The sequence below is a fragment of the Drosophila montana genome, unplaced genomic scaffold, assembly GCF_035044405.1.
Source record: "Drosophila montana isolate Dmon_TW-CO22-7 unplaced genomic scaffold, ASM3504440v1 contig_3733_1, whole genome shotgun sequence".
NCBI lineage: Eukaryota > Metazoa > Arthropoda > Insecta > Diptera > Drosophilidae > Drosophila > Drosophila montana.
The window spans coordinates 10,639,730-10,654,720 of record NW_026998620.1 but is presented as its reverse complement, the minus strand read 5'-3'; the positions used below and the strand labels follow the sequence as shown (position 1 = coordinate 10,654,720).

At 42.6% G+C, this 14,991-nt stretch overlaps 1 protein-coding gene across 5 annotated transcripts in view; it reads left to right on the top strand.

Annotated features, from left to right (window-relative positions):
* LOC135435944 (band 4.1-like protein 4A) overlaps positions 1-14,991 on the top strand; it is a 62,874-nt gene that overhangs the window by 19,116 nt on the left and 28,767 nt on the right. For 4 of the 5 annotated variants that reach the window (XM_064693232.1, XM_064693231.1, XM_064693230.1 and 1 more), the window contains exon 2: positions 10,265-10,462. In XM_064693232.1, coding sequence (XP_064549302.1) covers positions 10,304-10,462 — 159 coding nt within the window. In that variant the 5' untranslated portion in view covers positions 10,265-10,303. Of the gene's footprint in view, positions 1-4,063; positions 4,629-10,264; positions 10,463-14,991 lie in introns of those variants that run through there. The other variant, XM_064693229.1, reaches the window with a different exon arrangement.

Sequence of the window (14,991 nt, the reverse complement as noted above, 5' to 3'; positions counted from 1 at the left end):
AAAAAGTAATATATGCTAATAGCGAAAAATCGGCATATATTTCAGCACAGCATCTGCAGCTAAGTCTATCCAACCATGCTTAACGAGCATGTGAGCTTATATTCTGCAAATATAACTCCCTCAGCCTACACATAATGATTCGCTGATATAGCAAACGTTCGAATGTCAAAAACTACTAAAACGTAATTCTTCGTTTTATGGAAATTGCTTTTTTGAAAATACATTTATTTATGGCCGTGACTAATTAAATTTATTTCTCAACCCAGACAGACAATGTTTATGACTAAAAATACAAATAGCTGCCATATTTTATGGCGGTCACATAAAAGGAAAAACTAAATATTTCACGTGACCATCTCTAATCTCTATTTAATTACCCCAAAGAGCTGCCAAGTCTGCCCGGAGTTAAACTTACGCTGAGGAAAATACACAAAAACAGCAAAGAGTTAAGTGTGATTTGCGTGACAGGATTAGCTGTCACGTGTCCATCTTTAGGGAAAACCTTTGTCACGTGCTCCTCACATGATTTGTGGCTTGTTGTTTGCGTTTTGACGAATTTGCAACGGGGCAGCGCAGCAACATTCACTTCTCCCTTTTCGCCAGTTGTATCCCTTTGGTATGCCGCCTCATCAGACTGGGCATGACAATTTCTTAGCTCAATGCCTTATCATTTCATAATGAATTTGTTTTGTCAGCTAATAAATTATGAACATCACGCTCCACCGTTTGCCCACAAGCTCGCTCCCAGCACACACACACACACACACACACACACACACATTGCATAGAACGGAGCTCATCATAATCAGCATTCGCATCCGCATCGGCATCATCGTCATCATCATCATCAGCAGCATTGGTAAATGTTGTCCCTAGCCTGGTATGCTGTTCGCCTGAGTTTATCGTGCGGCTCGTTGATTTAGTGGCCCGCAGTTTGTTTAGTTATTAGCCTTTTTGCCCTTTGCGCAGAACAAATTGCATTTTGATTTATGTGCGCTGAATTAGTTTATCTGAAAAAAAACACAGAGAAACACAGAGAAACACGAGAGACACGCGACAGGCAGGAAACGAGACGACAAGCAACAACTGCCGCCGCCCACATCAAAAGCCACACACACAAGAGGAAATGACACCCATGCTTAGAGCTAACGTTTGTATATACCAACTGCTGGCCACATCAAAGGGCATTCAAAAACCAAATCGGTAATTAAGTAAAACGCATAAACCGCAAAGTGAGCTGGTCGATTATTTACACTCCAGACTGCCAACAGCAGCAGCAGCAGCAGGCCAAGTTTCAGTGAGTGTGTCAAGCCCTCCAACTGGCTGACTGACTGACGCGCATTTCCTTTCAAACTGCAGCAGCAGCAACAACAACAACAGCCACATTGAACCACTGCAAAGTGTATTAAATAACCGCAAGCGAAAGCTTAACTCAAACACAGCGGCCAAAACGACGACAGGGCCAACAACTTGAGAGCGCGCCACAAATAAACAAATTGTAATTGAGTCTTCAACCAATTGCCAGGCCGGCGCACAGGAAAAGCAATCGTCAACCAACTGACTCCAGCTCAAGCTATGTCTCGGCACAGTTCATTAATGCGGCGGCTTAGCCATTGAACCAACCGACCTGACCTGGCCAAGCGCCAGTCCAGTAAATATTTGAGCGCCCCCGGAAAAGGTAAAGAGCGGCCTCTCAATATTTTTGATCCACATTTTGTTGCAGGCATTTTGGTTTGCTTTGCTGTTGGCCAGTTGCTCATTAGGGCTTAGTTTGCGCTGCGCCACTGGGCCGGGTTCTAGCCGGGCGGTGGCCGACTGCAGCAGCAAATTAATGCAATGCAAATTTTCGTGGCAAAATGTTGCTGACATTGTCTGCTGACCCGATTCCCCATAGACACCTATTTGCAGCATGGCGTACCTTTGCGTGGCATACTAAAATCTGTCGCCGATGGTAATACGCGATATTGAGGCAACTAACCGGCAACAGTCTGTTGCACATTGGCCGCTGTTGAGGTACAGTTAAGACAAAGTGACTTACTTTGCATTTGAAAATCGTTTTCAATTGCATTTATAATTTATGTTTTATACTGGAGTATATAGAATTCATATGACTTGCCAACTGGCAATCAAAACGTTTGTGGCAGTTGCCGAACATCAACAATAGTAGCCAACTAACAGCCTTTGACAACTCTGGACTTTCAATTAAAGCCTTTTTAAGCCTTCAAGCCTGATTAACTTTGAAAGCGCAGCACATAAAAGCCTCCTTACCCCGCACACCAGCCGTCTCTGCTTAAGCCGTTTGAAATACAGTTTTGGCATCGCAAAAAAATGGAATTTTCCAGTTGGATTTGTGCAGGCTGCATTAAAAGCAGCCAAAGCGGCTGATGCCATGTGATACGGAAAAGAGTTTTTCCAGGCTTTAGCTGCACTCTGTCAATTATATCAGCAGTTGCCAAACCTAATCCATGTGTGCTCTTTCATACTGCTCACTCTTTAAAATTCTAGCATAGGTTGTTTTTTTCAATAAAAAGCTACAAATTGGAGTGCCAAAAGAGGAAGGTAAAGATCACATACATATAATCTGGATATGAATATGAATGTTAAATAATATCAAAAACAATATCAACTCTCTGTCGACCTTTTTTAATGATGCAAATAAGTTAAAAATGTTTAGAGGTCAATGCTAACATACATGGAAATATCTTCTATATAATTAATTGTTAAACATATTTCACTTAGTTATTTGGACTTCCATGTCATGTTTTCTTATTTATGAGCAGTCAATATGATAATCCAACAAATATCTTTCATTCTTTCCATCAGGTCAAGAATCTGTCCCACATATCTATACGTTTATCTCATATCCATTATCCAATCCATGTTTAAATACGTTGCACTTTGGTATCAGATACATGTAATTGTTAATTGTGAACATTAATTATAATAATTATATCAAGAAAAGCTCAACTCTCCTCTCATCACTTGATTAATTATGCAAATTAAGTTGAGAATTTGTCCCACATTTTCGACGCGCCTTTAGTTCAGTGAACTGAGAATGAGAGAAATGGGTCACAGAACCTGTTGTGGCCCCAGCGAAATATGAGAGCCCATTCGGATCGATTGAAACTGCTGTCGACAACATTTAAATAACATGCTTATTAATGTGCAAATGAGACACAGGTTGAACCCGCATCTGACACTTTTGACGCATTCATTGATTTGGTCAAATGGTTTATGCTCATTTAATGGGGGAGCATGAAGCAGCTAATGGCCACGAGGGAGAGAGTGTGGCACGAAGCAGAGGAGTGAAACATTTTGTGGCATAAATTTTATGAGCAACGGCGCGCACTGGCGGCTGTTGACCAGGAGATAAAAGCCCTATTGCCCTCGACCATAAATACATATAATGCAGCATAAGGAAATGTGTGAAATTCAATGCAAAACGATGTGTGAGCAGGCCATAAAATGACGACATTAAAAGCGGCTCAGCATATTTGTGCTCCACCGCTAATTGAAGTCATATCGCATATTAAGCATACGCCTAGTGGTCCAAATGGCTTCAAATATATGCGTACGCAGTGCGTTAGGGGCTCATTCAAGGGTGAAGGGGGGGAGGGAGAATAGTGAGGGACATGCGCAGGAGGCGCAGGCAAATAAGTAAATTGGATTTACCCCAACACACACAGAGTGCGGCAACTTTGCCTGATTGCCATGTGATATTGGACTGGGACTTAGAGCTGGGAACTGAGACGCTGAGCTGCACCTTCAGCTGTTGCCTTTTGCCTATTTCAGCTACTTTTACAGCTCAGCTGACAATGTTGCCAATGTTGTACGGTAATTTTACATAAAAGCACATAAAGTGCAATGTTTGATCGTAAAACTTTTTTACGACATTTTTCCTGTACGCATATATAAAAATGCCGTCAGCCAGTGGCAGTTTACCAAGCAGCTCCTCTCTCTCTCTCTCTTTGCCTTTCTTCCTGCTCGCCTCTGTTGCTGCTCCTCTGAGTATTTGGCTTTATCTGTTGTGCGTTATATTATTTTTTTTTTTTCGGTAGGGAGTAGGCGTCATTAAAATTGTTTGCTCATATAAAATTTGTAACACGTGTGCGAAGACGTCGAAAAAAACGATGCCCATACTTCTCTTTCCCGAGGCAAAGAAAATTTATGCTTTCCGGCTAGGCGGGGCGCAATATCTGCTTTATTGTTTGGCGGCAAGTGAAACACTTTGGAGAATTACCCAACAGCAGGTTCATTGTGCGTTTTGGGCTCTAAATGTCAATCGAAAGCAGCTCCTGGGCACTGCGAAAAAGTTGCCACTGGCAATTTAAGAAAAATGACTTTTGTGTGCTGCAATTGCAATTGCAGCTTCCGTTACCTTGAGCTAGTCCCGGTTTTAAAAAGAAACAGCACACAACATTTAAGCACTCATAATGTTAATGACATGCACAGAAGCCAGCAACAACAAGAAGAAGAAAACGCCCACGCTTTCAACTGCTTTTGCCAGCATAATAGCCCAAGCCTGGGACTAAGGCTCTGTCTTAGCCATTGTATCCACAAAATGCAAATGCAAATGCTAAAGCAACTGCTAATGCAGCTGTATATGCAACTGTGCCATTTCAGTCCAGGTATGTTACTTTCAACTCTGCTGTCCCATCATCATCAGCTGAGTCATTAAAAATAAAGTAATTTTCACGCATGTGCCATGCCAAATAGAAAATAAAATGCATTTTCCGCAACAAGACGAATGAGCTGATTCTATTTTACAGTTTCACATGCTGCCAAGCACCCTTTGCCCACGCCCCTGCGCCCAACCTACTAAAGCAGCAAAAAAAAAAGATTTTCTATAAAAATGCACGTAATGCAAGTCACAAACTTGCAGCGGGGGCAGCAACGTTGATGGCTGTTGCCTTCCTTGCCACAGCATCACACAGAAGGTCATAAGCGCGAGTGCGTGACTATGAAATGCCCTGGAAAATATGCCAATTACACAAATAACTAATTGTTAAGTTCTTTCATTGAATATCCGAGTGATATAGAAGATAAGAGTGTGTCTCACACGACTATGAAACGGCCTAAAAGAAGAATTAGGGCATCGTGTTAAGTTCTTCCCTTAACAATATATAAAAGGAATGCACATATCTATTCCATCAAAAATTATGAATATTTTTAGCTAAGCTAATTTTATTGGCAATTTTAATGAAAATTTAGAACATATTCGACACTGTCTCTAAAAGTGCTAGTCACGCCTACAACGCTCAATATGAAATGTCCGTGGGCAAGCCGTCGTTTGCAGGCCATGAAAAAACCAACGACAAGCTGGCAGCCTGGCAACCTGGCAGCCTGGTAGTCACACCCCCTCACAGACGTAGGGGCAAGTCAAGTTGTCCTAGACGTGGCTGCCGTCGCGTCAGCCGCGGCAACTGCGGCGCACTTTAAGCGAATTTCATTTGTCTGCAGCGTCAACCACTTGACAATCACTCACGTGGCCCAGCCCCAGCCCCAGACCCAGGCCAGACCAGCCAGCAGCTTCCTGCATCCAGCAGCACCAAAGGCAGCAGCAGCAGAGGCTGCAGTACCCCCGTAACTCCCTTGAGCTGTCTGGCCCGAGCGGCTGGTTGTACTGATGTTGTTGTTGTTGTTGTTGGCTTGGTTGGTGTTAACAAGTTCCCATGTAGCCGCTTAAATATTAACGCACACACTTACACACATACAGACATATATACACACATGTCGCTGCTGTCGTCAACGACGTCGACAACTGTAAATAAATACTCATAGAGCACACGGCACAAGATCTTGTGTGTCATTGCACTCGACGCTTGTTGGTTGCTGCCGGTAAATTCCCTAGAGACAGAAAGAGAGAGAGAGCGAGGGCGAGAGTGAGAGGGCATGTCTCAGCCTGGTCAAGACACAAGCCAAATAAGTAAAATATTTGCCTGGAAACCGCTACAAATCATTAAAATCATCGAAATGCCAACTGGATATAATTAACTGCAACTCAATTCCCACCATGTGGCTGGTGTGGCTGCTAGGCAGCAAAGAGGGGTGCGAGGAGAAGGCTCTGACATACTCAATGTCATGCCAAAGCGAACGCGTCAATGCAATTAGAGCCAGCTCGGGCAGTCGTCCTGGCTCATTACGTGCCAAAAAAAAAAAAAAAAAGTGGAGAAGAAATTGCTTGGCAGGCACAAGTGGGCGCCAAGGCACGCCGTCGACCGTGTTAATTGCTGCAAATGCCCGAGGTATGCAACCTGCCGCCTGCTGTTGCTGCTCCCGCCCTTCCATACACCTCTTTTGTGCGGCACACTCGCATATGATATTGCCTTTGTGGCAGCAATTGTTGCTGTTGTTGTTGCTGCAAAATTTATGCTCGCCTGTGGCCGCCAGCCGACTGCTGCTGTAGCTGTGGCTGTGGCTATGTGCACCAGACACACGAACACACACTGGACACATGTGTGTAAATGCTTGAACATAATTGTTCCGGGCATAAGGAAATATAGCGGCATTCGGCGTATTAAATTATTTTATTGACGCATATCTGGTGGCTGACTGGGCATTTCTTCAATTTGGCAATAAACTCTTTAATGTTTTATTAAATTGTGTGTACGATTCTGAGAACTTAATTATGTTGCTTGCCATTGGTTGGGATCTGTCTTCTGAAAATCGAACATCATTAGCTCTCAGTTATTTAAGAAGAAGTCTAACCAAATAAATCCCAAAGCTCATTTCATTTTCCAGCTCATTTGAGTGCCAATGCCACAGCTCAGCTTCATAGTCAAATCTAGAAAGAGCAAAAAATAAAAGTGAAATGTGGAAAAAAGTAAGAGAAAAAGGTAAATCACTGCTCGACAAAATGTGTCAGAGAGCCTCCCCTCAAAACTCAGGCAGCAGCCCATTTAATCATCATTTAGCCGGTATGAGGGATGTGGGATGTGGCGCTCGCCGAGCAATCCTTCTGCCTTTTACAGCACACAGTTTACCTTTAGCCATTTGCACTTTTCGATGCTTTCACGTTTTTCATCATCATTACCAGCAGTCTCCACGCAAACAACAACAACAACATAAACAACAGCAACAGCACAGACCGCCATTTGCGCCAAAAGTAATAAATAATTTCGTTTAGCCCGGCAACAGACCAAAAGAACTGGAGCACTGAGACGCCAGCTACGCAGCAGCTTCCTGTAGCTAGCTGGAGGAGGATGAATGCATGAATGTATGGGCATGTGCTAAAAGTTTGTTTGCTTTACTTTTCGGTGTTACTTCCGCAAACATCAAATGTGGCCCCACATTTAGGTGGGTTGGGCGGAACGGAGGCGTGGCATTCATTGAAATATGACAAAATGCTGTTTGAGACATTTTCAGTTATTGATACGCCCGTCAGCAAGCAGCAAAAAAATAAAAAGAGAAAATGGGATGCAGTCAGGCAAGGAGTCGACCTTATGACTGTACCATAAATATGTGCCTGTGTGTGTGTATTTGTGTCTGGGTACTTATTAATAATAAATCCAAACGCTAGTGCGAGAGACTGTAGTATAATCCGCCTGAAATTGAAAGCAAAGTTTGGGTTTTGCTGCTTGCCTGATAAATAGACAGATTTCGCAATGGTTCGGTCGATCAGGCCGCAATGTTCGCTTTGGCCGTTCTGGTTGGCCAATGCCACACACGCACTTTATCACAAATCAAGCCAACTTTTTCTTGGTGTGCCCAAAAAATCACGCCCCACACACACACACATATATACCCGCACCGCCCCCTGAACACTTTGCTCACTGGTGATAAATTTGAAGGCAAAAGAAATTATGAGGGTGTCGTCGCTGGCTGCTCCTGATGATGTCCTGTTGTGCATAAGACCAGGCCTAAAGATATGACGCTATAAATATGCCGAAGCTATAAATTTTCTTAGTGCCTTGTTAGGCGGAGGGATGACGGATAGAGGGTGGGGTGTACCCGCTCAAAAACCGATCAATGTCATATTTATCACATGTCTTCAACTTTTGGGCTTAGCTTTAGTGGTTGCTGTGGCTAACGCATCGATTTGTGAGCTATAAATATTTTTATGGTATATATTGGGTATATTTCTCTGCAGTATATTTAAAATTTCAATACGCATAAATAACTGAGCATTAAAGTATGCACAATTTGTAAAAATATTGTCATAAAAACGCGATTCACAAATGAAAATTGTAATTTCCGCTGTGCGGCTGCAAGTGCCGCGCTGTGGCATGTTGCTACTTCTCGTTGTTGTTGTCGTTGTTGTTGTTGCGGGTGGTGCACGCAGCGTCTCTGTTGTGAAGTTGAACGAACTGCCGTTTGTCCGCGTTTGAATGCAATTAAAATTGCATGCAGCACCATTCATAGTGACTGTCATTCACATAAATATATATATATGCCTCATGAAAAAAACATGCATACACTTATAAATTTTAATTGAGGCATGTTGCCGCTGTTGCTATGCTCCCGTTGACAGAGTGACCAAGTTAAAGACACTTGTCTGACACATGTCAGTTTGTCTGACAGTCAGTCAACCGACTTTCCATTAATTAGGCATCATATTTCATTAGCGTAATGAGCGCCTTGAGTGTGAGCGCCGCCTGTGAAATGTGCCAGCTGTGCGCGCTTGAATACAACAACTCTATCAGCGGGCAACGGCAACGGCAACGGCAGAGGCAGAGGCAACGGCAACTATTGAAATCCTAAGCAAAGGCCATGCAAATCTCATAGCCGCAACTATCATCAGCAAAAGCTAAGCCGTACCTCGCCGCTCTATGCAAAGCAAGAGACCTCCAGCTGAAGCTCTTCTCCAGCTTGCAGTTGGCTGTCATGTGAAATGTGTGAAATGTTAACATGACTTGCTGCCTCTTGCCGCTCTTCTTTTTTATGTGCTTGTTGCCCCTTTCGCCGTTGCTTTTCATTATGCGAAATGTACACTAATTATTTTGTAGTTGCAACAGACGCTGCCACAAAAGGCTGTCAGCTAGATTTGAAGCCGCCTCAAAGCGCAACATAGCATAAATCTCAAAAGGAGCAACATTTGTATGGTCGAATTTTTACAAACAGATCTGAAAAAATTATTTGTTAGTCTGTTTTCTTACAATTTTCACTAAGTGCAAAATCGGGCAAATCACATAGCTTTCGGTTGTCATTAGTTAATATTTATACAACACTTTGTTCCCACAGAATATATATAAACTGTTCATATTAAAAATCACTGCAGAGTTAATAAATACAATATAAGAGTAGTCCCACAGTCCCCAAAACCAGCTTGAGAACTTTAACTTAAGCACATAGAGATATTATCAGGCGTCAGTTTATATATTATATATATAAATAAGGCCACCTAGGAGATTGCCAGCTTAAACAAACCTTAAATCTTTAATGGTAATAATGAAATTTTTTTTTAATATTTTCTTTATTTAAGCTTATGTATATATTGCCTTTATAATGGTTGAGTTATGTAAATCTAAATTAAATTAACATCATATTTCGAATATTAAATGTGTTCTTATATACCAGCGGCTTAATTTAGTTGCAATCCCCAAAATTGCCAAGAGCTTAAAGCACAAGCGCATTTGCTGCTGGCGCTGCTTCATTTTCTATGTATACTATAAGTATCTCTAATGACATAATCTGCTTTTAGGCAACAGTAAAGATGAGCGAGGGGGGGGGGGTCAGGAGTAACACTCACAGAAGCGACCTTTAACTAATCCGCTTAAGTGACTTTGTTGCTGTTTTTGTTTTTGTTGCTGTTGCTGCTATTGTTGTTGTTGTTGTAGCTGCCTCGTGCATATTAAACTTATCGCTGGCAACAACCGCAATTATAAAATTATAATGATAATACTCGACTGGGGAGCGGCGACTGCTGACAGTTGGTTTGTCATTGCCAGTCCTGTGGTTTCTGTCGTTGTAGTTGCTGCTGTTGCTGATGATGTTGCCGCGATCTGCGGCATAGATAAGTGCCAACAGCTTTAACACAAGCCAAAGCCAAAAAGAGTTATTAAAACAAGACTCCTGCGCCAGTTGCTTGCGTTGACATGCCAGTGGCTCAGCTCAGCGGTTCCTCTTCTATCTAAAGGTGTATCTCAAAGCAAAACCCGTTTACAGCTGGCTAATTGCAGCCAGCATACAGCGACTCGAATGATAGAATGATAGCAAACACATAACAACTATTTATTAATTATGTGCACAGTTTAATTGCCACTTTCTATACAACTCACAGTCACACTTACTATATCTGTATATTTATCTCCATCTTTACTTGCAGCTCTTGTGGCTCTCACGCGAAAAATGCTGACAATATTGTATGACGACGCGGCGCATACGCAATTTGCTTAAATTTCAAAGAGGTGACAAAAACAAACAAAGAAACGGCCACAATATGAATTGCCTGTGCCGACCTTCGCGAATAATGTCCGTGCGCATTAACTTGCTGGATGAAACCGACTTTATACACGAAATCAAGGTAAGTGGGTGCCACAAATGACACCCTTTGGTGTCAACATTAGCCACATAAGCAGCGTCAAGTACGGCAAATGACAACGACACGAATATCCGAAAACTACACACACGCGCAAACTCTGCTGCTCCGCTGCTTCACATGGCCTGTGATTTATGTCAATTGACAAAAAGTGTTGCATACTTTGCACGTGCTTGCCATATGCTAACCGTCATATGGCTCAACCTCAACCCCAACCCAACCCTTGGCGCCCATCGCCTGGCACCCTCATCAATATTTAGTGCAGAGCCTGAGCCGCAGCCTGTGACTTGGCAAACATGCAAAGTGTCATCATTCACACGTCGCCTGCTGCTGCTGTTGCTGCCACACTGCCAGAGACTGTGGTTGCCATGCCCCCTGCTTTAAAACTGCGCACGTTTGCCAAATTAAATGGGTCGTCAGCGACGACAAGAACTAAGAGATGAGAGCTCCGAGCTGCCTCATCGTTGTCGCCTTTTGTCTGTCTATGTCGCTTGGAAAATTCTGCTGATGCTGCACGCCATCTCATAGTTGGCATCATTGTGCGGACAAATCAAATAAATAGTTGTTATTTTCTCATGTGTATGCGTGTGTGCGGGTGTGTTTGTGTGTGTGTGTGTGTGGCATGGTTTTTGGGCTCCGATTTCAGCAAAGCTTTGCAAAATTTCATTCAAGCATGCAGCATAAATAACTATATAAAATGCCCAAGAAATCACAAACGTTGCCCATGGCCATTGGCTGAGGCATAAATTTGACGCTGTCTTATAATTAAAAATATTTGTTGATTACAAGTCCAGCCGCAAATGCGGGCTATTTGTACAAACAGAAATCAGATAAAGACAAATTGAGAGCATAGTATTAAAATAACATAAAATTAAATATCAAATAAAAGTAGACAAAACAAAAAACGACTGACATGAATTGTGGTTACAAAATACTAAAAGTTATCTGCTTTAATTAAATTTTGCAAAAATAATTTAAGTCCCTGTTTCATTACAGCAAACAATATTTTTAAGGGACTGCCCAAATATTTTTGTAAAATCATTAAAGAACTGCTTTTATATAGTTTCTGAAATGTATTACAACTGAAGAAAAACCCTAGAAACTGTAGGTATTGACTATATTTTCATAGGCTTTTTGAGATGCAGTCAAAGACCAGGCCACCTATAAGAAAATGTGTAAGGGTATGCCACTATATTGTTTTTAATTTTTAATGAATTATCTTCTTTTTAATGAAATAACCTTTTGTCAATTCCCAACCAAGTGCTCTGTGCCACCTCAGATAAGTGGAACACAATGTGACATGATAAGCATACTTATACATATATCTTATGCAAATGCATGTCATCAAGGTTGCCTGTGGGGTCTGGGACATAATGAGCAGTGTGACTTGAGAGGCCTGCCGGTTAATTATATGCCTGCAGATACACCAGTCTCGGCCTGAGCATAAAGATACTTACGTGTATCTGCATAATCAGAGCGGTTGATCGGTGAGGCGCCCACGGCATAGTGTTCCAGTTCAGTCCTGATTGATCGAGCAGGCCAATGGAACGACAGGCTAGTTAGCAATTCTTGGAACTGACTAATGACACTTGGCGTCGCGTTGAGCTGCCAAGTTGCATGTTGCATGCTTAAAGTTTTTACTGAATCTGCTGCTGCGGCTGCTTCAACTGCTTCAACTGTTGCTGCTACAGAATTGAAGCACGTAAACGTTAATAATCGCAGCTCATCAACAAGACATTTATAATAATTTTACAACCACATGCACTTGCCAGCCTCAACAAGTCTTAAATACAATCCACCACAAGTAGATCCACAATCCACCGCAGTAAGCCACCAAATCGACTGAAAACAAGCGGCTCTAAGCTACTCAAAGCGACTTTGCCTAGGCCCCCTACTCACCCCCTAACTAACTGGCTGGCTGGCTGGCTGCCTGGCTGCCTGCCTGTTGGCTAGCATAAATTGCGCATTAGACATGTGTTACGATTCAGGCGTTGTGTTGTGGGCGTGTCCCACAATTTGACAATGGCAACCTGGGCGGACAACCACTGGCAGTCGTCGCTATCGTCGTCGTTGTCGTTGTCGGCGCAGCGCGGCGCGGCGCACGCCTCGGGTCATTATTAATGAGTTTAAACTGGCAACAGGGACAGAAATTGCAAATAGGGGGGGTGGGGGCCAGTGGCGGGGCACACATTTGTCTCTGGCCTGCACTCGGGCAACTTATCGCATGTAATTATTGGCCGAGAGGCTCACGTACCATGTCAGCCGCATGATTGATAAAAGGCTCGCCGACAAAATACCAAAAAATCAACCATGAATGAAATTACGCGGCACAAAGTGCTGCGGCTTGACGAGATATGCAAAGCAGTGAAAAAAAATAGCTGCCATTTTAATTAGTAAAGACCCAACTATTAGATACTCTACAAAATTGTATAGAGTAGTTGGATGCCAGTCTTTGTAAAGTTTTGAAACGCCTTTAGATCTTAAAAACTGTATCAACTGTTAACTAGTTCAGCTTTAAGGAATGCTTAAAAAAAGTCATTGATTTGTATCTTCATTGGATTTTGTTATATACCCCTTAAAGTGCTGTTGGTTGGGGTATGGAAATGCGTGTGGCCGGCTTGTTGTAACGTAATTTTATTTACGCGTGCACTTGTCCCAGCTGTCTGTCAATGTGGCAACTATGTCGACTGCTGCTGCAGCTGCGGCGTTGTTGTCTGCGCCGCGTTTGACGGCTGCCGATGGCACTAAGAGCACGCACTTAAAGTCGCCATTGCACGACTGCAGTTGTGTTAATGAAACGGTGGAGAGCAGGGGGCAGTTACTGTTGCGGCAGCCAGTAGCTTGCGGTTGACTCGTTTTGCATTTCATTGCGACGAACTGGTAAACTGCTGTTGCTGCTTTTATCAGACTAACAGCAACAACAACAACAAGATACAGATACAGATAGGCACATCCGCGACATCAGTCAATGTTGTGCGACTGCCTCGACAACGTGTCGTAATCGATATTTCATTGCCATGACGAGCAGAGCGCACGTTGCGTATGATTGATTTTTGCTATGTGTGCAAGATGAGAAGGCTACAAACAAAAAAAAACAAACACACACACACACACACACACACATGTACACATAAATGGGATAACTACGACTGTGGCCATGATTCAAAAAACATGTCTACAGATATCGAATACCTTAATTTATGATGTATGTAGCAACCGTTGGAAATGATGTCGATGTCGATGTTGCATGTAAACATAAACCATTAGAGTGCTCGCAGTCTGTTTCTTGCCTCATCATTTTTAATTAATCGGACATTTTTGCTTGCTATTCAGCTGACTCGGAATGTTGTTAGGAAGAGATACACAGAAATGAATTAAAATTGATTTAAACATCCAACTTTATAACATAACATATAAGTTTTATAAAAGTACAGAATCCAGAGAAACCGCAATAATTCAGCTTGTCTAACAAATTCCTAGCAACATTATTTTGTTTTGTTTGGCACACAATTGAAATTTAACCGAAAGGAATAATAAACCTAAAGCCATGACAATGGCTAAGTAATGGAGCTGCCCAGCCGCGGTGCGGCTTTAAAGCTCAGCTCCCAAAAACCTGGCAAAACTGTGACAAATGGTTTCTGACGACTTCATGCCAAGACATGCCGCTCGTAGAGCAGTCCAGACAACATTTCTTGGGGCCATATAAGCGCAGGCTGCGCGCGCACATTTCGGTCATTTATCATGCTTACATGCTAATGACATCTGGCCAGGGCCCAGAAGAAACAATTCGCGGCCCAAGCCGCATAACTTCAAGTGCTCGCGCCGAGTCGCTGTTTGTTGTTATATAAGGTTATATATAATTATATTTTAACGGTTAAAAATGAAACACTCAGAGCATTGTGGTTGTGTGTGTGCTGTGTGGGTTTCTGTTTGGCTAGCGCTTAATTCTGTCAATACAGGCTGCTCGCCGCATGGCCTTTTCAGAATTTATGTAAATCATTCAACACACTTTAAACTGGCCACAATGACAAAGCCGAAATGGACAGAAATGATTTCTTCAAGTATTTCACGAGCAAACACTTCAGCACAAGGCAGCTCGCTGCAGCGGGTAGACAAAATGGTATCTGTGAGATACGTACGTATCTAGATACACTTGTGTTTGTGTGTGTGTATGTATGTATATACTGTTTTGACCACGGCATAGACTTTATGCCTCGGGGGACATTTAATTAGACTGGCTTCATTCCAAGCGTTCACACGCCAAGCTGGCCAAATAAACCTGCAGTTTATGGCCAACATAATTAAGTTAAAAGCTTTTTTACAGCTCGGCCTGCGCGCTTTTAAATTGATAATGAAAATAAGGAAAACCCATGAAGCGTACTTAATAGCTAAATAAATGCTGCCAGCTAGATTTTTGCCACACCCACACCTGTAAAAGAGCTTAAAGACAACATTTCCCTGGTAAATGGTAAATGAAAATCGGCCGTTTTCCTAATGACAGTTCATTGATTTAG